General features: G+C 43.5%; 1 protein-coding gene across 4 annotated transcripts in view; it reads right to left on the minus strand.

The window, feature by feature from the left end:
* Positions 1-11,262: 11,262 nt before the first annotated feature.
* SLC16A1 (solute carrier family 16 member 1) overlaps positions 11,263-24,724 on the minus strand; it is a 48,081-nt gene continuing 34,619 nt past the window's right edge. For 2 of the 4 annotated variants that reach the window (XM_035122444.2, XM_035122442.2), the window contains exons 3-5: positions 19,928-20,071; positions 17,543-18,409; positions 11,263-16,872 (exon numbers count right to left, since the gene is read on the minus strand). In XM_035122444.2, the coding sequence (XP_034978335.1) occupies positions 16,595-16,872; positions 17,543-18,409; positions 19,928-20,071 (1,289 nt within the window). In that variant the 3' untranslated portion in view covers positions 11,263-16,594. The remainder of the gene's footprint in view (positions 16,873-17,542; positions 18,410-19,927; positions 20,072-24,724) is intronic. The other 2 variants (XM_035122443.2, XM_035122441.2) reach the window with 1 other exon arrangement.

Here is a 24,724-nt window from a genome sequence, read left to right on the forward strand (position 1 = left end):
TGTTGCGCCAGAAGCAGTTTAGTCATGCTGGCCACAGGACCCAGAAAGCTGTCTGTGGACGAACGCCGGCTCCCTCGGCCTGAAAGCAAGATGAGCGCCGCAACCCCATAGTTGCCTTTGACTGGACTTAACCATCCAGGGGTCCTTTACCTTTTTAAACTTTTTATTCCCTGAACTAGGTATCAATTAAAGCTGAGGCAAGATGGAAACAAACACTGAGAGGTATAAAGATTGACAGATTCACTATTAAAGGCACAGTAGTTATTTTCTGCCAGAAACGCTGTTTAAGGTTTAACCAAGAACTTATAAGAAATTGTACTGCATGGTTCTTTTTCCAGGCCCTTGCAGGGATAAATTATAATCCAGCAACATCTGGAAGGCCACACTTTACCCAGCCGTGCTCTTCAGGTTTTGCTCATTCACCTCTTAACACCTCTTTCTTCCTAACTAACTCCTTCAACTAACTAACCATTTTTGACACACAAATTTCAGGTCCAGATTTTTGTTGGAGTTTACAAAGCACCTAACAGCCTATGAGGAAAAAATGGTGATGTTTCTGCTATTGGGAATAGCAGATCCCAAATGAACTTAAGACATCTTTGCTGAGGGTGAAGAAACCCCTTTTGATATGTAGTTTGCTGAATCCGCTCTCTCCTTGTGGTATGTGTGGATGGGCAAGCAGATATTAACATTTTCTAGACTGTTATGTTTTTGGTACTTACCTGCAAGTCAGTAGCCCATTAATGAATACTAGATGTTTTCCTCACAAAGATTTACTCCTATTAGCAAAATGTTGTGTTGTGGGGTGTAGGTGTGGGTGTGCACACGCGCGGATGGGCAGGACACCTGCACTTCAACAACACACAAAATCTGAACAAAAAAATTAAAAATTCCTCCCAGCAGCACCTTAGAGACCAACTAAGTTTGCCATAGGTATGAGCTTTTGTGTGCATGCACACTTCTTCAGATACACAAACTGCACACTTCTTCAGATACACAAACTACACACTTCTTCAGATACACAAAATCTGGTGCAAGATGTGGTGACAGCAGAAACAGGGGGAGCCTCACCAGCTTGCCTGCTCCCTGCAATAACTGAGAAAATGCCTCAGCTTTCCAGTGCAAGGGGAATGAATGGTTTGCAATCTGCTGCTACCACAAGCCTCAATGCCTGTCCGTGCCTTAAAAGTCTCAAGATGGAGACAGCCAATAGTGCCAAAAGCTCTTCCTTTAAGGAATCACAGAGGCCACATTCATGGGACAAAGCCTGCTGGCGTTGGACCAGACCCAGAAACATCAATACACTGCCTGAAACAGCAGTTGTTCTATAATGGGACTGCTCCCAGAGGCAGGGTGGAAAAATAAGGAAATCATGTATCCTTTCACATAACTCAACAATGCAGGCTGATTTAGGTAATTCCTTGCATCTCATATTCCTACTTCATTAGTACAATATCTGCCCAGCTGTTCCAATGTGTGGTACAGTATACATACCGTCCAAGTGCCCCGGGAAAATATGGGACATCCATTTTTTTCCACGAGAGATCTTGGCTGTCATTTTGGGTGCTGCAATCTTGCAGCCCCCCAAAGTGGGGTTTTTTTTCAGGGCCGTAATCTCACATGGCACCCCAAAACAAACATTTTGGGGCACTGTGTGAGATCTCGCCCCAAGGTGAGAAGACACAGGCCATGTGACCCACTCAGGAACACATCCCAGTTTTGCATCGGATAAAGTTGGACGGTATGCAGCCTATAGTGTATAAATAGTTTAAAAGATATTGACTACAATCATCAATCTGTGTATGGCTCAATTGGTGAGATAATGTTTGTATTATTTCCCTTCACAAGTACTTGTTTTATGTAAGCAAGCCCCAGAGCCAGGGATATACAGGTAGTTTCTTTCCACCCACAAACACACCTGGGGCCAGATGTGTTTCACTTCAACCTGTCACATCGAAGATGGATGGGACAATACTTGAGTAGGCAAAAATATAGGCATGGAAGATGTCAAGGATGATGAACCTGGGGTGCAGGACCTAATCTACTGTAGTTTCCATGAGAGAAATATCCCATTCATCCAAACCAGTAATAGCATTTTAACATAGCAAGAGGGCTCTCATTAATATAGCGCAATCTGCGGGAAGAATAATGGATGATTAATTTGTTTTAGATTGATTATCTTCGCCCTTTTAGTGATGCTTGGTTGATATATTAAGAGAGGGCTTGTTTGTTTTCTCCTTGCTCCGAACCAATTGGAGCAAGCACCCACTGCTTTTACAGCCCTCACCCACTATCCTGCTTCAGGAACAGAAAGTACACAGTGTATGACTGCTGACTAAACCACGATCCTTGACAGGGAGGCTTACGGCCTAAGGGTTGCCTCTACGGGGTTCAGTAAACCTTCTGGAAAGCAGAGTAAGTTGTCAGCCCTGCAGCTCTGATGACACCTGAACTTTCCCCTTGAGCAACAACCTTATGAATGTGTAAACTGACTACAGAAAGAGGCTGTGCTGCTCCCAGCTTTAGGAGATCTGTTTCCTGCTTGTGGAAATAATGGCAATTCAGTTGCGTATATAGAATGTAAATACAATTCAGCCATAATTAGAGAGTGTGTAAACAGAACACTGGCAAAGCAGCCCATGGTGTGTTTAAGGCTGATAACACCACCATGACTTCTGTGCCGTTGCTTTAAAGGTGCCATGGTACCTTTGAGGGTTTCCAGGGGTGCCCTGGGGCAAGGGCCCCAGACTCTGATCTTTCACATTTGTTTTCAAAGCAAGTCTCTTTGGGGTGTCGGGGGGTAGTACCTTTGGTAGGAGACATGTGCTTTTTCTAGGGTAGTTTGGCCCCAACCCTGCACTCAGCTCTCACTTGTGGCTCCTAGAAGCTGTCAGTATGTGACAGCGGCCACACCCCGGAAAGCAGCTTCAACTGGCCGACTAAAGTGGGTGAGGGTAACCGATGGGTCAGTGAGTTGGGGACTTCCCCTGCATGTGGAGACAGGTTCCGGTATATTGAGCGCATGAGACCAATAGTAGGTACAATGGTCAATAGGGCAGTTTCTGCACGTGGTGTAGAGGGAAAGTGAGGGGCAGATGAGGCTTGTCAACTTGGGAAGGCAGCCCATTTAGAAGAAGGAAAACTCTGATCCTAAAACTCAGCTGCCTAACGGCTATACACATTTGTGAGAAAGGCTTTGGGAGTAAACCCCGAGGAAAAATCCATACCCACTGCCTTGCGGGACATATTCTGGAGAAGAAAAGGCTAAGGAATAAAGCTTACACAAATCCGGAGTGTGGTCCCTAGGATGGCATTGGATGGTGTCTTGTATAACTCCCTCCCCTCTATCAACTCCTTCAAACAAGCTGGTGCCTAATGTATTGCTCTGCTTTCCTCTGAATCACATCAACAAGGCTGAGGGGTGGGCGGGTCTTGTTGTCTGGGCAGCCCAGGTCCTCCATACACACTGCCCAGGCTTGCACCCCAGAGAGGTCACTTTGGCTCTGCTAATGCAGCAAAAACAATGCAGGATGCGACAGTCAAGAGTCACTGCTCTCTGCAGCCACAGAAGATGCTCGATTCTCCAGTGGTTTGACTTCACCCAGAGACTTCATGCCTCTGGGGCATGCCAGCGAACAGATGGATGCATGCCACCAAAAAAGTAAGTCATTAGCCTTCCTAGAAAGACAGTTATGGGGCAAAATGTGCAAATACGCTCTAAGCAATTTATGTAAAATGAGAGTGGTATGCCTACCTTGTGTACTGTATTTTTACTGGCATCGAGACAGCAACAGCATTCATGTGTGTTATCTCCGTAATCAGGACCAGCAAGACATAGCTGACTTCCCATGGTATACATTGTGTTGTAGTATGGCAGACATTTTCCTGTTATTCCATTCCCTGTCCAAGGCAGTCACTTTGCAACCAGGACCCCCAACACTCTCAACGTTCAAAATATGCCCACTAATCCATAAAGGTTGGTGACTTCTGTTTTAAGAGACAATCTCTCTGCCTCCCTCTATTGCATGCTCAAACTCTATTCAAAAGCATGCTGCTGATATATACTTATATTAACATTAAAAATGGATTATGGTGTTAACTATTGCTGGATGCAGGTGGCGCTGTGGTCTAAACCACAGAGCCTAGGGCTTGCCGATCAGATCAGCAGTTTGAATCCCCATGACGGATTGAGCTCCCGTTGTTTGGTCCCAGCTCCTGCCCACCTAGCAGTTCAAAAGCACATCAAAGTGCAAGTAGATAAATAGGTACTGCTTCGGTGGGAAGGTAAACGGCGTTTCCATGCACTGCTCTGGTTCGCCAGAAGCGGCTTAGTCATGCTGGCTACATGACCCGGAAGCTGTCTGCGGACAAATGCCGGCTCCCTCAGCTTCTTGAGTGAGATGAGCGGCGCAACCCCAGAGTCGTCCGTGACTGGACCTAATGGTCAGGGGTACCTTTACCTTTACCTTATTGCTGTGATATCATAGAATCAGTTGTAGAGTTGGAAGGGACACCAAGGGTCATCTAGTCCAACCCCAGCAATGCAGAACATATTCTTGCATGTTCTGTTGTAGACGGGGGAAATGGGGTCTGAAAAGGTGGCATCTTGAAAGGTAATGCTTACAAAATGGATGAGAATCATTGGTGTATGGGAACTATAGGATACACAGTCCAATTGACACATTTATGGATATATGCCTGTAAAGTTACTTGTCCTTCAGTGACTGTAACCTGAGCGGCCATAACTTCCAAGCCTGCTAGTCTGAATCCCTTTGTTGCACTTTTGTGGTACAGACACTGGTACACCTCCACTAGTTCCACAGAACTGAAGCCTTGAAGGCCTATTTGAGTGCTTGCTTGCACTAGTGCTAGCTCACAGGCTCCTGTTAGAACAGCTATTTGTCCTATGGCTTCTTTCAGGTGTGCAAGATCTGATCCTGCTCACAAGCTGCCCTTGCAACTGTTTTTGTTAAAAAATAAAGAAAGAAATAAAATGCATCATTTGCATTTCCAGAAAATCCTCCCCAAGCCAACATATAATATACTGTAATAATAATAAAAACAGAACAAATTAAAACACAGAACAAATTAACAATATACTGAAGGAACAGGTGCTCTAAGGCAGGAAAGCATATTAAGCTTGTTGACATGGGAGCTTAGTGACTATTTGTCCTGTGGCTTTCCTGCAGCTCCCTCCAGACCTAATTTTCCCAAGACATAGAGCTTTGGATAAGCAGCTTTCTCATCCTTCATTTTCTCTGGGGTCAGTTGGGTCTCATTCGCCTAAAACCCCGCAGCACCTTCGCAAAAAAGCAATTCGGATGCAGAAGGAGCCCCTGACTCAGCAGAGCTCAAATCTTCTGGCAAATCTAAATAAAGGGTCCCTGGGCTCAAGGCGGACATACAAGAATGCCAATCCCCTTCTCATGGCCATCACATGAATGCGCTCAGCAGAGTTCCTGTCTTGGAAGGGGATTGAAGTGCATTATGGTAATGATTAAGCTGCTTTACCCTTTTCCCCCCTTTTCATTTCTTTTTTAAATGCCTGCCTGTGTGTGTCAGGGGATTGGGGGAAGATCACAAGGACAGGCCTCTTCCATGCCAGAAAGAGGAGTGAGGGGGAAAGCGATGCCATCTTCAAACCAAGTGTTTGCGTCACGAAAGAAGTTCTTGTAGTAGCAGCAGCTGCTGCTGCTGCAGAACCAACAGGACAGGCTAGCAAGAAGTTGGCAACAACAGGCAGTTGTGGTTACAGCCGCTTTAGTAATGTTGGCGTGGTATCGTGTTACGTGAGAAGCAGTTCAAGCACATGTTACAGGGAGAGCTACAATTTCAATACACGGTAAGGCAGGCCGAGCTGTGTGTGCCTCATGACCCAGCAAGAGGAGGAGGAGGGTGCTCCCATTGCTAAAGTGGTCAGGTTTTCAATAGAATTGTAGAGTTGGAAGGGATCAACCCCGTGTTTTGCTGCAGGAAAGCAAATTAAGACAAGACAGTGAAATTTAAAAAACACATCCCAACAAATGTATATGTCATGAAAGACAACGATTTAGGGTGCTTCCAACACCACATTCAGCAACTGGACCCCATTAACTGGATTCTGAAGGAAGGAAGTTTCAAACAGCATGAACTCACTGGCTGCTCAGCCGCTTGCTTAGTCTCCATGCAAAAAGAAGAAGGGGGGAGGGGCCCAAAATCCTTTGCAGCAATGTGAAGATACTCCATGCATCTGAAGCTAAACCACAGGGCAAGCTGGTACAAGCCAATGTCTCACTTCAGAGAGCAGGACAAGTTCAAATCACTGTTATGTAGGTGTATCATGAAAAGATGCTCAAAGTCTATGGATGCTAACAAGATATAAAGGCAATGTTGCTATGCCACAAGCAAGAAACTGCTCTGCATCCTGCAGAAATTGAAAGTCAGGAGGGACCTTTGATGTCTAACAGTGTTAGAGGTCTGTGTGTGTTAAGAAAATTTTATTACATAAGGAATTCAAAGTGCTGCTTTTGATTGATAAAAGTTTTAAATGGCTCAGGACTGCAATACTTCCAAGGATCACCCCTCCCTATATGAACCAATGTGGACTCTGTGAACACCATCTGAGGCCCCTCTTCAGGTGCCTCCCTCATAATAAGTGCAGAAGGTGACAACACAGGTACAGGGCTTTTCTGCGATGGCTCCCCATTTGTGGAATGCTCTCCCCAAGGAGGCTCACCTGGCACCTTCATGACATGATCTTTAGGCGCCAGGTGAAAAATTATCTCTCCAACCAGACGTTTGGCTGATTAACATTCTATGGCCTTTTAAATGTGTCTATGCGAACAGGCTATTGGTTTGTTTTGCTTTTGTTTCATTTTGCATTTTGTGTTTCAGTTTTGCATTTTTATGCTGTGAACGGCCCTGCGATTTTCGGATGAAGGGTGGTATACAAATTCAATAATATTTTTTAAGCTTTTTATTTGCAACTGGTATGACAGTCTATGGCAGAAAATGGATCTCCAGCTGAGATAACTTTAACCTGGGGGCAGATGAGTGGGAGAAGAGGGTTCTCTGCAGTCACAAAAGGGTGATGCACATGGAGAGTCAGTGGAAAAAACATGCCCTTGCTTGTACTCAGATAAGGCTAAAGTGTGCCCTGGCTATCAGCTGAAGTTCCATGCCACTTTGTGCCTTAGCTCTATATTTAGATAGGAAGAGATTTTAACGATACAACATTTCTCGAATACCTAGAAATAAAAGGCAATGGCATGAATATAAGTCTTTCTGCGGTAGACCAAAGTTTACCACAGAGGAAATAATCAGCCTTAACAATGTAGGCTGGTTTGAAAACTTAGCCACGTGTTAGAAAAGGGTCCTGTTCTGTTCTGTTCTGCAGTTATGTCACAGATTGGGAGATATGGTTTCCATTAATCTGTTGCATCTTTCTGTCTGAAAATCCTCTCCACAAGACCACTGTAGAAAGGGCTGGGTGGGCTGATCACTTCTTTCTGTTCAGTCCCAGAAAATATATCTTTACCCGCTAGACTACACGGTCCAGCCCAGGATCGATCTAATTTGGGAGTAAAGAAAGACAACTGGAGAAACAGCATGCTCGTACTTAAGCCCCCAAATCAGTTTCATGCCAGCCGGGGATTTGTTTGCTTTTTCTAAGTTCCAGCCAAGCAGAGGAAATAGCTGATGTTATTTCTATCAGGGTGGAAGAAAAATAAATCATTGGTTGCCTACGGGGTCTTGACCTAGTGATGGCTGTACCAATCTTTCACTAAGATGCTATTCCCTATCCACACAAGACCACATGCAAAACGAGTATTGGAACGAAGTATTGGAACAAGTGAACTTGCTTTCTTAATCTAGTTTGTTCCAATAAAAGATTTGGGGATTTGTAGATATAAAGGGAGCATGTGTGCACTTGGCTGTTTGAAAATGCTATTTAAAAATAGGTGGGCTTCTGCAACTTGGCAGTAAGACCCCATATTTTCCCCCCGACTCACTTCCCTCCCCAAAGAGCTACAGGAGTAACCCAGTCAGATGGGCAGCATATAAATTTACTGATTCTTTCTTCCAGGTTGGTCTACAACCCCAATTCTACTGGTATCCAGCCACCCCTCCTCATTGTGATGCAAATTTTTATCCAAGCAGTGGTGGGAGGATAGGGAATATTTTACCCTTATCCCTCTTTCCGCCTGCCATCATTGCCTTAAAAAAATAAAAATCCAGAGGGAGATCCAGTCACAAATCTCTTGTGCAACATGTAGGTGTGTCTTGTTCCAAAAACTCTAGGAAAAAAAGAAACTTGAAACCAGAAAATTATCTATATGTAAGCCTTTTACCTAACTTCCTTAAAAGGGAGCATTCATGGCCAACATTCAGCACTCATAGTGGATACCGACCCAGAACTGGACGAAAGAACAATCCTGAAAGAAAGAAAAAAGGTACAGTATTACAGTGGTACCTCGCTAGACGAATGCCCTGCTAGACGAATTTTTCGCTAGACGAATGGGTTTTGCGATTGGAGGTTGCCTCCGAATTCGTTTTGTGAAAAATCCATCTAGCGAATCGCTGTTTCCCATAGGAATGCATTGAAATTCAATTAATACGTTCCTATGGGCAAATAAATAAATAAATTCAATGCATTCCTATGGGATTCACAGGACGAATTTTTCGCAAAACGAATTGACTCACAGTACGAATTAAATTCGTTTTGCGAGGCACCACTGTACTTTCTCTACAAGTAGAGCATAAATATCCTAGATAACTGTGAAAGGAGGGGGAAATGGATGAGGGATAGTGAACTGGCCTCAAATTTAAGAATAGCCTAGAAATAAATGGGCTAGGCTGGCGAAGAGAAATGTTTATGATAGCGGCCTATGATGGAATTTGGTTGGGAGATGAACGAGAGTCATTTCACATTGCTATTAAAAGACATCCTTGACCTATGCAAGATTCACATTGGAATTCTTCCTTTTAGTAGAAACTTGCCCTAAAGGCATGAACACTTAATCCAGGATGCTCTGCTGTTCTCAGCTATCCTAGTACCAGTTGCACAGAGCAAGCTCAGCACTCTCCTCTGTCTCCCTCCTTTTAATATTTCCTCCTTTTTGTTCTGGTGCTGCAGAATCGGGGAATGCCACAGAACAGTCCCTTGGCATCTCCACAGTGGCAACCTATATGGGAGAGGGGAAGGAAAGAAAATAGCCAGTTTCTGGTCCTCACAGTGATCAACCAGATGCCCAAGGAAAGCCTGCAAAAGCAGGACCCAAGCACAAGCACTCTCCCCATCTGTGATAGCCAGCAACAGGTATATAGAGGCCTGCTGCCCCCAATACTGGAGGGGCTAGCTCAGTTGGTAGAGCACGAGACTTCAAATCTCAGGGTTGTGGGTTCAAGCCATGTTGGGCAGATTCCTGTATTTGCAAGGGGTTGGACTAGATGACCCTTGAGGTTCCTTCCAACTCTACAATTCTAGTACACAGCAATGACAACTAGTAGCCAGTAGTAAGATACAGTAAGTCTTATCCTTCATTAATTTGCGTAGCCTCCTTTTACATATTTTTGGGGGTGGGTGGGAAGCAGCCACATTGGAAATTATTTAATGGAACAAGCTGCAAGTAAATTCTTCTCATTGTTTTAATTTGTGCAGTTGCAGCAGCTATAGAAGGAAGCTTGGCGATATCTCTTTTCCAGCCTCCTTGCCTTTGTAAACAGTAAAGCTATTAAATAAAATTACGGAGAGATTTCTGACCTCTAGATGCTCTGGTTTCCTTTTTAAGACAATTGCTTGAGCTATCTCGTTTACTCTGAGGCACTTATGTTTGGAGCCAAGGCAAGCTGAAAGAGCAGCAAACAAGTTGGGATTTTATTTTTATTTTTAACACCCCTGTACATGATGACCTGGTAGAATGGAGCAGTTTCTTCTTCTCTCCTGCAAGCCCACAACCTAGAAGTCTATTTTATAAAATCTGATATATTTATCTGTCCAGTATTTGATTTTTTAAAAAACATACAGTGGTACCCCTACTTACGAATAACTCTACTTACAAATGTTTCTACTTACAAATGGAGCTCCATCCGCCATCTTGGATGCGGTTTAGATAGGGTTGCTTCTACTTACGAATTTTTTCTCCCAATGCATTCCTATGGGATTCAACGTACAATTTTTTTCGACTTACGAATGTGCGTTCGGAACGCATTAAATTCGTAAGTAGAGGTACCACTGTATTTTATTTTCCCACTTGCTTATTGCTGTTTGATTTTTGAGGTTGGATCTTCTCCCTGCCTTTTTTTCTTTTGCTAAGGAGAGCAATTCTGCTTAACAATGGACTGTTATCAGCACTTCTTAGCTTTGTACCAGTTAGACTATCACTCAGTGGCGGGGCTGTAACCACAGGAATGTGACAAGAAGCAAACCTGTCGCTCAAGAATGGAGATACAAGCATTGCACATTGCTAAATACTAGCAGTACACAAAGGCCCCATATCTGTCTTACTTGTGTTACTTCTAAATCTAGATGTTATAGAGAAGGCAAAAATAAGGACTGGTCCTAATCAGAATAACTTTTCTGAATGCTATAAAGAAAACATTTCATATATCAATTTCTGTTAGTCAAACGATTTTCTTGTTTCAAAATTAGCCGTGCATACAATGTAATGGTTGAGATGCCAAGACAGAAAAGGTAGTTTGTTTGGCAATAGAGAAGCTGTTGGCTTTAGAATGTTACATTACTCCCTTTCTGTGTTTCAGGCTAGATCAGCAGAACTGGATTCCTGCCCAGCAACCTGGCCTACAGAAGCAAAAGAGGACAGATGTACTCAGTTACTAACCTTCCCAGGCGCAACCTATCACAGACATCAAGATAAAGGTGTGCTATTTCCACACCTTGAGCTGCTCCAGGAATGCCTCCTTCCAGTCAGGAAGCCTGCCCAGAAGAGAAATTTGTGCTCATAAGGTGCAGATTCAACTGAAAGTGTAAGAATGTGTCTTTAAAAGGGGTGTGGGGAGAGGTATTAGGAGCTTGTGAAACTGATCCAATATGTAATTAACCAGGCAAAATTCAAATGGGGGTGGCGGTGCTCAAATCTGGGAGTTTTTCAACCCCGTTAGGCAACATTGACTTCAGCTACCTCTTGCAAGTTTAAAACTGCACTGTGAAATTAAATGCATTTATTAGCAAGCATGTAGCTTCAATGCAGTTATATCCACAACTCTCCCAGTGCCTTAAGTTGTGGTACGATGAGTGAATCGTGCCATCAAGTGATCTAAGCAGGACCCAAGCACAAGAGCACTCGCCTCTCCCTGTGGGTTCCAGCAAATGGTATTCACAAGCATTACTGCCTCCACGTGTGGCAGAAGGGGTGTTCCATGTCACTGAAGGTACTTGGGCTTCTGGTGACAAAGATGGAGACAGGAGCATTGCCAAGCTACATATCTGATGCCTCTGGGGAGTACATCCACATTCAGAAAAGGTGACTGCCCTATCTTCAGCACCCGGAACCACTCATCTAGATGTCCTCTATATTGGCAGGATTCACCTGTTCTATATACCCTGAAGAACACAAGATCAGGCTCTGACATAGAACTTTATATGTACAATGTGCTTTACAATAATCTTTGCTGATCCTTAAAAGTTTTGCAGTCCAGACCATTCTTAACCCAGTATTACAAAACAGGTATTGGTTTGCTCAGGATGATTGGCAAAATGAATCAACAGCTAAGCTTCACTCCAAATCATTGCTTAGCTCAAAAACCAGCGTTCCCCACTGGTCTATATTTGCTCTCACAAAGCTGGTCTGGTGGCTTTGGTGTTGAAAGGCTGTATAATTACCTCCAGGATCAAAGGCCTCTTTTTTTTTAGGATCAAAGGCCTCTTAATAGCATGCACTGGAGAACAACCACAGGAAGTAGCTTGTGTTCTGCTCGAGGGCTTCCCATAGGCTGTTGTGGGAAAGAGGATGCCTATGGAGTGACCCAGCAGGGTTCTTTATGTCCCAAAAGAGCTTCTCTACAAAGTAGACATCCACCTCTACCCTTGCTAAATTAAAATACAGTTTCATGAATGAAGAGTGGGAGCCATTCTAAATGCCCTGGGTTCTTCAAGATGTGGACCCTTATATCACTCTACAGGTTGCTAAATTCCTAACAGCCGTCCTCTCGTACAAGAGACGGAATGGAATGTTAGCTGATTATTGATAGTTATAAGAATTTTTTTTTTAATGACATCAGATATTGATTTTAGTTAGGCGCCTAAATTTTTAATCTTAATCTTAAACCTTCAAGATATGTTTTTTGAATTGTTAATATTTGTCCTCGTGAGCTGTGAATTCTGTTATATTATCTGTGGTTTGTATGAGTCTGTGGTTTTTATTTGATTTGTTTTGTTGTGTTGTGTTTTATGATGGGCGTACAGCCGAATAAACATATTTGATTTGATTCTAAATGCCAAAAGAAACAGTAGCAACACAAATTAGCTTGGGATTGCCAGCGTGTTCCTTACACTAAAATAGAGAATTTATTTTATCTTTTCATTTTATTACAGGCATTTTTACCCTACTCTCCAATCATGTTCCCAGGATGGCTATAGTTGCAATGGTTTGCAACCACTGGTGCATGTATGTGAGTGCAACAGACATCCACTCATGCACCAGGATTTCCACATCATAATGCTATCCCCTTCAGCTCAGTGGCACGCTCCCACTAAGAATCTGCTGCAGTGTGTTGGAAGACCCTCTGGAGCAGATTTGGGGGTATGTGCACAGCTGTGGGAGAAGAAAAGGAGGAGACGGGAAAATCATATTGCATGAAAGTCCAGTAAACGTAATAATTGAGAACAAATACATCTGTACTGCTGTAGTCATGACTCCTTGCACTAAAAAAGAACATTGATCACACCTGAAATTTTTCATTGTTAGTTTATTGCAATGTGAACCAGTTATTATGAATTCTTGACACATGGAACTTCTGAACATAACTTGGTTTTATGTCGCAGCTCAAAACAGTACAATAAAATCTGTTTATACAAAATACTCTATTGGCTTTATAAACAAACATATTCTAAAGTATGAAAATACCCTGACCTGTTCCTTTTTGTACAATTTTAGAGCAGAATGCAATTACAAAAAAAAATCTGAAACCTAAGCAAACAAGACAACAGAAAAGGATTTCACAGTGCATTGTGTAATACTGGCAAGAGAGTTCCAGAAACTTTTTTTAAAAAAACAGAAAAACAAAACCCAACAAGGTTACTTATCAGAATCTACATATTTGGGGTGAGCAAATGAAAAACACAAAATCAATTTGTTCAGCTTTATTTCCATAAACCAAAAGTGTGGGCCAGTTATTAGAACTACTATTTGCATAACATTCTAAGAAAGCAGACTTGACTTTCCAACAAATTGGTAAGAATTCTCTCTTCAGTATAAGCTTTGACAAGGCAAGAGTTTCACAGAGAAGTAATTTACCTTCGATTTAAAAAAAATGTAGGATATACAGTGAAGGAGAATCAAAGGTTTAAAACTTGTTAATCAATTTCCTACCCTTTAATGAAAAACGCTGGTATTAGTAAGTGAAGGGAAACTAATAGAAGTGGGGTGCCTATTCTATGGCCCCCCAGATGTTATTGGACAACTCCTCCAATCTTCCCTCACCATTCACCATGCTGGGAGATACTGAAGGGAGCTGGAGTCCATCAACATCTGGGGGGGGCACAGATTAGCCACCCCTGCCAGAACATCGTGCTATATTTAGCCTTTAAGGATGTGCATGCATGGACTTTTTGTGGGGACTGACAAATTATTGCTAAGTGTTACTAATCATAATTCATTTCACCACTCAAATTAGCAAACATTCTGGTGCTGAAAGCTTGTACAGTAGTGGTATATTTTCCTACAATCTGCCTACCTGTCAAAGGACAAACTCATAACATCACATATTACACATTACAGGGATAGTTGCTGTTATTAAATCTTCACAAAACAAGCCACACAAATGTGTGCTATTCATCCAAAGGGATCTGGAGGGTCCTCCTTGTTACAACTTGAGGCCAATCACAATATAAAAGCTCTAAATATGAAGTCTGCAGCTGTAAGTAGAAATGTTGGAGGGAGAAACTGATGTGCCCCACAGCAAACCTGCTTTTAGGTCGCACAAAGCAGTCCCTGCAGAGGAACCTCCTGTGCTTGTGGCTTATCACGAAACTGCTAAATCAAAGGCACAGGAAGTTCCTGTGCAGATGATCATCAAAATACACTACACTAGAAGGGAAAAACCCAACAGAATTTCAATGTATCTGGCCAAAAATTTGAGAACACTAAGAACACCCATTAATACTTAAACACCATCTGTTTGGAATGGAACACTAGTTTGCAGGAAAACAAAAAGCAAACACTGCACAAAATCACAGAATCATAGAATTGTAGAGCTGGAATTTGGTTCATATTAAGCTGGGTTCAGATTCCCAGAACATGCTGAAAAACGTATCTATTTACTGCAGTATCACAATATTATGAACAGAATATTTGCGTCTCCCACCAAAAACAAAGAGCATCTTCTCTTCCTCTCTAATAGTACAAAACATACAACAAGGTCATTATGCTAAGGGCTTCCTGGCCATTGCAAGCAGCAACCAATGAAACTGAGTAGTGTGGGACTAAGAAGGAGCCCAAGGCACATGCAATGCATTTTGTATTACTAGACATTACCAGAGGAGACATTGCTGTTTTCAGTGTTCCCCACCTATCTTTCTGGCCTAAGGGTGTCTAAATTTTAAGCATAAAGCAAGGTGCTAATGTTCACTTCGGCAGTCACACACTGAAACGCACACTGTTCACACACACAAGCGCCAGGTACATTCCAAGAAAATTGTGCTTCTGTTACTTATACTATTCTACAGGTTTTCACAAGATTGGATGACTCACAACAGCATGTCTTAGACTGAAATTCTATATATACACTAATCTGTGAGTGAGTCCCATTGAACTATGTGGGCTCAGTTATTGGAACTGAACTTTGCAACCCACAGAGATCATTTGCCTCTATCTTCTAACTAGATGACTCACAAGATACATGTCAATATACTTGTGCACTTTGGAATGTGGCTATGAAAAATTGTTGAAAGTAGCAGGAAAAACTACCAGCATTTGGTGGGTGAATGAGATGATGCAAGTATTTGAAAAAGTAAATGTCTTACAGGATTATTTGTTAATTTTTAGTAGGATTTATGACTAGCAAGAGGCTCTGCTATCCTCCCAAGTGTGGTTTTCACTCTCACTAATAAAAATGAATAAATATATACAAAGGATTCTCCCATATATTACCATATAAAGTGTCTTGCAGTTGAGCAGCTACATCTCATTTCAAATTCTTTGCCCATTTGGGGTAAGTTGCCACATCAGAAAGCACAAGGAACTAAGAAAAAGTAATGTATCTGTCCAGCTTTTCCACCAATCTATCCTTAGCACAGGTTAGAAAGAAGTATCTACTCAACGGTTTAGCTAGTGCTGAGACACTGTTCTCTGAGCATTACTCTCCACAAAACGGGATACCAGATTTCATCGCCACCCAGCCACTACTTAAAGAGGAACATGAGAATGAAAATGCATCCCTTTGGAAATGGTGAGGTTAGTAAGCAAGCAGCTGTGCTTAGGGTGACACCCTTAGTCTTTCCTATTCCAAAGCTAAGCTCAGACACTGAATGAGTCAAATGGGTATAGAAAAATGGTATAAATGAGGGTTCTCTCAATGCACAAGGCACGCACAAAGTAACCAACTCAACCACTTGCAAAGATACCCGTTTCATTTCAAAATGTTTTCTCAAGACAGACATTCTAGTCTGATGACAACCAGTAAGTAAAGTAATGGTGATGAAAAAGTAGGCTTGACTCCATAATAAGTCAAGTGAAAGACAATGGAAATGTCTCTTTGCATATTTTATTCAAATGGCGAGAACTCACATTTAACCAGGAAGGGACTTTAACTAAACAAAAACCCACAATGATGAAATGTTAGAAACACAATCAAGCTGGCATATACCTGGAATCTAGAAACATCAGGACTGCAATAATATTGATTAAAACTCCACCAACCTTTTCATCACCTATGCTCCAAAGCTATTTGTACTTCTACCAAGTCTGGCCGTAACAATATTTAGAAGCACGTGAAGTCGTGTTTATTTAACACCCAACCTTGAAACCTACTGCATAAAAAGTAGTCAAGATATCCTTTACAGATATAACCTAAGCAGACTACAAAATTCTAAGTGGAACAGTTTGTAGAACTAAGGTAAGGCTTTTCCAGAACAGCCTAAATGTGGAAGCTCTAAGGCACATATTAGTACATTCACATTACTGTTAAAAAAGCCAGAGTATAAAAATTTCCCTCCCTCCCCACCCAATACCCAATAAAAAGATGGCACTGCCCATTGAGCTCTGCTACTGTCAAATGCTGATAAAAAGACAATTTGCAGCTTTTTTAAAAAAAAATCACCTGATTTATAAACTTCTCCCCACTGTTCACTACCAACAGTGCTCCCCACACCCAAGCACAACGTATCATATTGATAATCTTTCATCACGCCCTCCTGGATTTAAGATACCAGTCTCTCTCACATGTGGCTATCCTCCTCTTTCACACTATCTTCTGTGCTTTTCTGGGGCAGACTGGCCACATCATTACTGGGTTCTTTTTGCTTTTCAGCCTCATCAATGTTGGTTTCTTCTTCTTTCGCTTCAGCCCTCTGCTTGTCCTCAGCCTTCTGCTCTTTTGCCAGCATACGGTAATTGATGCCCATTCCAATAAACAGGAAGATCCCAGAGACAATCAAGATGATGCCACACGCCATATAGGTGTATTTGTAGTCACCATACATATCATTGAGTCTACCTAATAGGACAAGGGGGGGGGAGAAGAGTACATTAAAAGATCATTAGCGTTTTACTTCATGGCTAGACGAGAAAGTCTCTGCCTTAATACCAAGGAGTGTGGGAATGTCCTCCTCTCCCTTTCCCCCCTACACAAGTAAAAAAATCCGTATGTTGTAAGCTGGATCAGCTCCACCATAAAATATGTAATACAGGGATATGGGAACTGTACCACAGGCTGATGAGATCACTTTTCTGGCATTTGCATACAGCAACATAATTCTGACTCTGGAGGGAAAGGAAATCTTTTTCAGAATGAAGGCCCTATACCCATCTGGAACACCTTCTGGGCACAACTTGCTTTTGGTAGGTGAGGCCAGATTCAAAAGTGGGCAAGGCAACAAATGCAAATGTTATCTTCATAGCATAGGCTAGTTTCACCACACACCCCTCTATCGAGGCAACCATGAGGACACATTCCAGCCAGGCAAAAACACTCAAGGAGTAGGGCTGCAGTATTGCCTGGGGAGAGTTCAGCAGGCCAGATAGAGAGGTTTGGAGGGCAGCAATTGGCCCCCAGAACTAAGCTTCCTCACCCATGACTAACCTTCTTGCCCCCTTCTCTCTCACCAAAAGGCAAATGTATCCCCATACACAGCCCTCTGCAAGAGAAATACAGAAAATACTCTTACCTAGGAGAGGGGGTCCCAAAAGAACAGGGCAGCATTCCACAATAGTCACCAAACCAACAGCACTGGAGAACCGTTGAGCTCCAACTAGATCCATCAGTGTTTCAAACAAGACAGAGCTGAGCCAGCCAAAGGCGAATCCGAAAAACCCAGCATAGATGCAAAAGCCGGCATAGGTGGTGGATATAGGGGCCAAAAGGTGGCACACTCCATTATAAACTACAGACACAGCAAAGAAGTACTGGATTCTGGGCCTCACCCACTTGGTGTTTGCTACCAACCCCATGGATGGCCTGGCAACCATATCTACAAAGGCTAGAATGGAGAGCAAAAAGGCAGAAGATTCTTTAGAGAAATGCATACTCTTCCCATAATTACTGAGAAAGACTAATGGAGTAAAGAGTCCAAAAAACATAACCACGTTGCCAAACAGGTAGAGCAAGAAGCCACGATGCGTGAAGAGAGACAAATCCAAAAACTTGTTAACAGTTGCCAAAACTGTGCTTTTCTGCTTTTTAGACTTCCCAGCAATAAGGTCTGCGCTGACATCTCCTGCTCCATCTTCTTTTGCCCCTGCTTTGCCAGCCTCCTGCAACACTTCCTTAACTTCTTTCTTTGGCGGCTCCGGCTTGGGACCTATCGGTCTCATCAGAGACCCAGCAACACAACAGTTCAGCAAGAGGCCGCCGAGGATTAAGAAGCTTCCTCTCCATCCAAAAATGCTATAGAAATACTGGTTCATGGGAGCCAGCGTAGACAAGAACACAGGACTGCCTGCCATAGCCAGTCCATTAGCCAATGGGCGCTTCTTGTAGAAGTACTTGCCAATCATGGTCAGGGCTGGGTTTAAATTAAATGCAAGTCCAAGGCCTGGGAACAGAAAAAGTTGAATTAAGGGTAGGATAATGGCAGCTCTGCAATTCCACTGCTTTAGAGAACATATTTACTGTACAGTGGAACCTTGGTTTACGACTACCTCCGTTTACAAATGCTTCGACGAGAGAACGCCGCGGCCCCGGAAGTGTTTACATCCGGGTTCTGCAGAGTCGCATGCGCAGAAGCGATCTGCGCAGCGTGTGTGTGCACAGAAGCAGAAGCGTGCCTTCGGCGAGCGAACGCCTTGGTGGAACGGATTGCGGTCGCAAACCGAGGTACCACTGTACTGAAGTACGCTGAGTGAGAGAAACTGTGTACTCTTATTTGCTGTTTTGAGCTACTAGGAAGGTGGGGTGTGATTTTCTGACTCAGCTTCTACACTGTTGACATATGTATGAAACAGAGATTCAAAGGATTTAAGGTATAGGCGATTTAGGTCTTTAAAAACAAACAAACCCAAGCACACGCTGAAAGAGTCAAGACACTAAACCAGGCATCCCCAAACTTCGGCCTTCCAGATGTTTTGGACTACAATTCCCATCATCCCTGACCACTGGTCCTGTTAGCTAGGGATCATGGGAGTTGTAGGCCAAAACATCTGGAGGTCCGCAGTTTGGGGTGCCTGCACTAAACAGTGTAGGGATAGACTGTGAGTGATGGGTTCTTACCTGACAAGTGCCCCATTTGTTTCCCAGGAGGGGCACCTGCAAGGTAAGAAGCAGTGCTGTGCTTTGCAGTCACAATCCAAGGTTGGAAGAGGTGGTTGTTATATGCTGCATCTTCCATGCGGAGCTTCAAAATGAGACATCAACACAGAAGTCTCTGTGGTGACACCTGATTCCCCGAAGAGGGGTAACTGCTGGGTTGAGGGCAATGTACCCTCCTTTCCTTTTGACCCACTGCCTCTCTTCAAAACACAGTGGACTCTGGGCACCCTCTAGCTTCCTGCCGAGAGAGGTGCATACAAAGAAGAAGCCATGCAATTCTCTCCTGGGCTGCTCTGTATCTTTCAGCAAGCTTATTTAATTTTGAGCACTTAAGGCAGACAACAATTAAAAACCATAAAACAGTCTTAAATATTAAATATAAAACCCAAAGGAGGATTGAAAAACTACTGGGATAAGATTCATAGCTGCCAAGTTATCCCTTTTTTAAAGGGATTTTCCCTTATGCTGAATAGGCTTCCTCGTGAGAAAATGGAAAACTTGGCAGCTATGATAAGATGGAGCCTGAAGAAAGTCTCCTGTGAGCCTCAGCAGAGTGAGTAGGATCTTTTTAAAAAATTGAAAAACACAACAGCTAAAAAGCCTGAGCAAATAAAAAGGTCTTCACTTGAAACAAAAGGGAAAACAAAAATTGACATCACTTTAGCCCTTCTAAAAGCCTATGCAATTACTTGTTATGATCCTTTCAGCTCTGTTTCATAGGCTACACTAGTTTCTTTGCATCCTTCTCAGATCCTTCTGAGATTGCACAAGGAAGAAGTAGATGTTTTGCAGCTGTGCCACTCACCTCCTACAACCCCAACACAAAAGTAAAGCTCTTCCACTGTATTACAGAAAGAGGCAGCAATCAAGCCACACCCTGAAAGGCAGCCGCCTGCCATCATGACTGGCCGGCTGCCATACTTGTTCACCAGGATACTGCTGATGGGACCTAGGAGAAAATCGAAAGGACAATAGTTATCTAGATCATGAATCACCATGTTAAAGATTAGCTTGCTTCTCCTAGCCTGATCCATATTTGGATTGAAGAACTGCAACTGGAGCTCTGCTTCTGGAAAAGCGCATTCCCACTCCAACACCATGAGAAGCTATTCCTACAAGTTGAGTGACTTTTGTAAATGGCACTGTGCATGTGTGTTTGTGTGTGTAGGTGTAGGTGTAGAAATTCCAACTTCCTTAACTTCCACTCTATGTACCTTTCAAGGAAGAAAAGGGCAATCATCATCGCACCTCATGACCAAGGGGGGCAGTGAAGGAGGTGGTTAGAGATGCTCCAATGGCATCAGGAGTAGACCACTGCACCCACAGGAGTCATGCTGATGACCCATGGATTAGGGTTGTATATTAAGGGCATGTCCACACAGCAGAACTGGCTGAATTAGCATTTCATAAACAACTTACAAAATGAAGAATGGGTAGCAGAACAGGAATAAAGGTAAAGGGACCCCTGACTGTTAGGTCCAGTCGCGGACGACTCTGGGATTGCGGCGCTCATCTCGCTTTACTGGCCGAGGGAGCGGGCATACAGCTTCCAGGTTATGTGGCCAGCATGACTAAGCCGCTTCTGGCGAACCAGAGCTGCGCACGGAAACACTGTTTACCTTCCCGTCGGAACAGTACCTATTTATCTACTTGCACTTTGACGTGCTTTCAAACTGCTAGGTTGGCAGGAGCAGGGACCGAACAACAGGACCCCCCCCCCCCCCGCTGTGGGGATTCGAACAGCTGACCTTCTGATCAGCAAGCCCTAGGATCTGTGAACAATTTGCTACAGGCTAATACAGGTGACAGCAGGATTTTTCCTATGACAACCACACACTGTAGGTGTGAGAGTAGGCAGTCTGTAGTAAACTCGTTTTTTTTTTACCAAATATATAAATGTATGATTTAGCTCCAAGGCAACTCCTTGAGTGGTAAAAAGTAGTTTGACGACTGGCATAACAGATGAATTGAACAGTTTCAACCAGATATAAAACAGTGAAAACAAGAGAGGGAATTTTAGTATTAGTTGTGTATCAAATTCCAAGCTAGTCAGTAGCTGCAATCACAGCTGAAATCCTCTCTAGTCAATATCTTTTATGTACTGCTATATACTATATTCTTTTAATTACCAACCAAAAGGTATGAGACTGATAAAGCTACATGGCAGTATTTAAAGAATTTTATTAAAAAAGTACCCTAAATCCAAAGCAAACAGTGATTTAGGACTGATAATAAAGCCCATTTAAATAAACCCAAATGTGCATGCCCTGAATATTAACTGATCTGGTTTTTCCATTAACAGATAACAAGGTACTCAGCCCCATGGTGACCCTGGATAACTAAATGGAAGTTTGCTGGCCTTGATAACAGCATCCTAGTTTAAGAAAACAAACAAACCAAAAACAAGGCATTCAGAAATCCCAACAAGTTCCATTTGGGTCACATCTTGTCCCACTTGGTACTGTTTTTAGAGAAGTACACAAAGTACAGCAGTTTCCTTTCTGTGTGTCAGTTATTATTTTCCTAATAAAGCTTTTTTAAAAATCATGGTAAAGGGATTAGTGCATTTTACAGCTGTGTAGCCAAATAACCGATTCATAAGAAATCTCAAGAATTAAATATGGGGCTCCCAAATTCCAGGCCTGAATACATATGAAGTTGCCCTGTCCAGCCAACCAAAATCCAAGGTCTCAGGCATAGGTCTATGAAGTGCTCCCCCCAGGGCCGTCTTAAGCGCCCCTGGTGCCGAAGAGCGATGGATCCCTCCGCCCCCCCCCCCGCCCCGTTCCCCAGCGCGGTGGGCGGGCGGGAGCAGCTGCGCGTCGAACTGGCGGACCGGCCGGCCAGCGGGCAGGCGCAACTCGCGGCGCCCTCCTGGCGGGCCAGCGTCGTGGTGCCCTGCACCGCCGGAGGTCTACCTAGAGCTGGCCCTGGCTCCCCCCCCCAGAAGGGTGGGAGAAGCTTGAAGAGCTACAGTTTGATGTTCCTGGGAAGGGTCCCAGTGGGTTAGGATGAGCCCCATCTGGTCCCCAGGAGGTCTCAAGAGTCAGCTGGGAAGGAGGTTGTAGGTAGAGTTAGATTCTGAGGAGGAACCAAGTAGATTGCCAATCCAAAGATGACTCTCACCTTCAGTGCTAAAGTCGTACCTGCTCTACTCTTCACAAGCTTGTTGGATCTTAACATGCATAACCATGCTTAACCATGCATACAATCTACCGTGCCCTTTAACTAAAATCATACTAATTTTGGCAGAAAGACAATATGGGACTCTTCATATGCACAGCCACTGCACCATGACACCTTGCCCATAATTTTCTTTTTGAATGGCAAATGCTACCCAAATAAATCATGGAAATTTTCTGCCTTGAAATTTTGCCTGTAGCAGGGGTGGGTAGACACTGTTTCCCTCAAGAAGTACGTTGGGGCCACATGCAAAGAATGACCAAGAATGGAGCTGGAAACAAAGGCATTATGGATTAACTAATCTGAAAGGAGACTGCTTCAATTTTAACTGTAGCTACCCTTGGATTGGGGCGGGTGGTGCTGTGGGTTAAACCACAGAGCCTAGAGCTTGCCGATCAGAAGGTCGGCGGTTCGAATCCCTGCGACGGGGTGAGCTCCCACTGCTCAGTCCCAGCTCCTGCCAACCTAGCTGTTCGAAAGCACGTCAAAGTGCAAGTAGATAAATAGGTACCGCTACAGTGGGAAGTTAAACAACGTTTCCGTGTGCTGCTCTGGTTCGCCAGAAGCGGCTTTGTCATGCTGGCCACATGACCTGGAAGCTGTACGCCGGCTCCCTTGGCCAATAACGTGAGATGAGCGCCGCAACCCCAGAGTCTGTCATGACTGGACCTAATGGTCAGGGGTCCCTTTACCTTTTACCCTTGGATGAGAATGTCCAATCCTATGGAGGTCTACTCAGAACTTAAGACCTGCTGGGTTTGACAGTATCACTCAAATAATTAGGTAAGAGGATTTTTTAGTACAACAAACCAAAATAACTACTGTTCTGGAAAACAAATAAAATTAATTCCTTTCAGACTTAAATGTGCTTCTCTCTCTCTCTCTCTCTCTCTCTCTCTCTCTCTCTCTCACACACACACACACACACACACACACACACACACAGAGAGAGAGAGAGAGAGTAAATAAGTACAACAAAAGGTAATTTAAAACAAACCCACATTTATTTTCATCAAATAAAATAACATCCTTTCAACTTCTACTGAAACTACATAAAAGTGGGTCACTGTTAAAAGCCAGGAAAACAGAGGGCATGCAGGAAGGAAGGAATTCTGATCAGATGGAGAAGCAGAGCAGCTTTAGGATGTGTCAGAAGGAGCATAAAATTAGGTTGGAGCCACATGTGGCCCCCAGACCACAGTTCACCCACTTGTTTTATATAGGAATGGCACTTTGCATGCAGCATTCTGCAGCTACTGCTTTTGTGCAGCAGTCTTTTCTTATATCATTGCAACATCCAGATGCTTCAGCAGCTGCAGAACACCTACACAAAGCCCACAATAGCTTAGAGTGTCACATGGATATTAAACACTAAAGTTCTGTGTTTGTTAAGAGGACACTACTGAATTGTACCATGTTATAAAAGGGAGAATTGGCAGAATTCAAGTCCAGTTGACAGAGGGAGCACACAGCCAAATTACATTTCACTTCATGGGAGTAAAATCTCATCTATCAACGGAGCGGCTTATGCAAAGTTTTGCAGAACATGAACTTTGACATGTGGTTATATGAAACTCCTAAACAGCAGAGCTTCCACCAAGTTTTTAGTCACTGCCTTGAAAAAGAGCAGTCCTTTTCTGGGCAAATATGCAATTTTAATAAAAAAGATTCAGTTTACTGGAAAATGGTTTAAAGGACAACAGTGCAAACAAGCATATAAACTAAGTAAGCCACACTCTTAGCAAGGTCAGCCACAAATAAGCCAAAAAAAAATAAATCACGACATTTATAGCCAAGTGAAACCAGAAAATATTGCTCTTTGGAGCCTGCATATTTTGGAAGTATACCAACAGCTAATGAAATAATCATGTCCCATCTTAGAAACAAACATCTCATTTTCTCTTATTATTCCAAACAAAGGAAAAGCCAATCTTCACCCACCCACAACTTACATGCATTTAACTTGTGCACATTCAGCTTTATGCACTTGGTGGTAATAATAATAATGAGGAGGAGGAGGAGGAGGAGGAGGAGGAGGAGGAGGAGGAAAGGGGACAGGCATCCTAGGGGGAAAAGGACTTTGGCAATCAGAGGCGAAACTAGGGGGTTGGCAAAACTGACCCCTGCTGGGTTCACAGAAATCACCTCAGAAATCTGTGTGTGCTACTTCTCTGTGCCTTAGTTCCCCTTGTGTTTACACAGCCCACCTTCCCTCCCTTACATGTTTAGTGCCTCCTCAGGGAAGGAGCTGCAAGGGATTCCCATTTCCCGCCCTCCTCCATTTGCTGTTTGGGCTCCACAGTTTGGCCCACCCTCCTGCAGCTCTGTTTGCCCTCCCTCAAGCCAACTCATGTGCTGGGCAGGAGCAGCCTCGAGAGAGCTTGGGAAGGCTGGCTGGGGAGCTCCAGGTTGAGCCCAG

Source organism: Zootoca vivipara, chromosome 7 (genome assembly GCF_963506605.1).
Source record: "Zootoca vivipara chromosome 7, rZooViv1.1, whole genome shotgun sequence".
Classification (NCBI taxonomy): domain Eukaryota; kingdom Metazoa; phylum Chordata; class Lepidosauria; order Squamata; family Lacertidae; genus Zootoca; species Zootoca vivipara.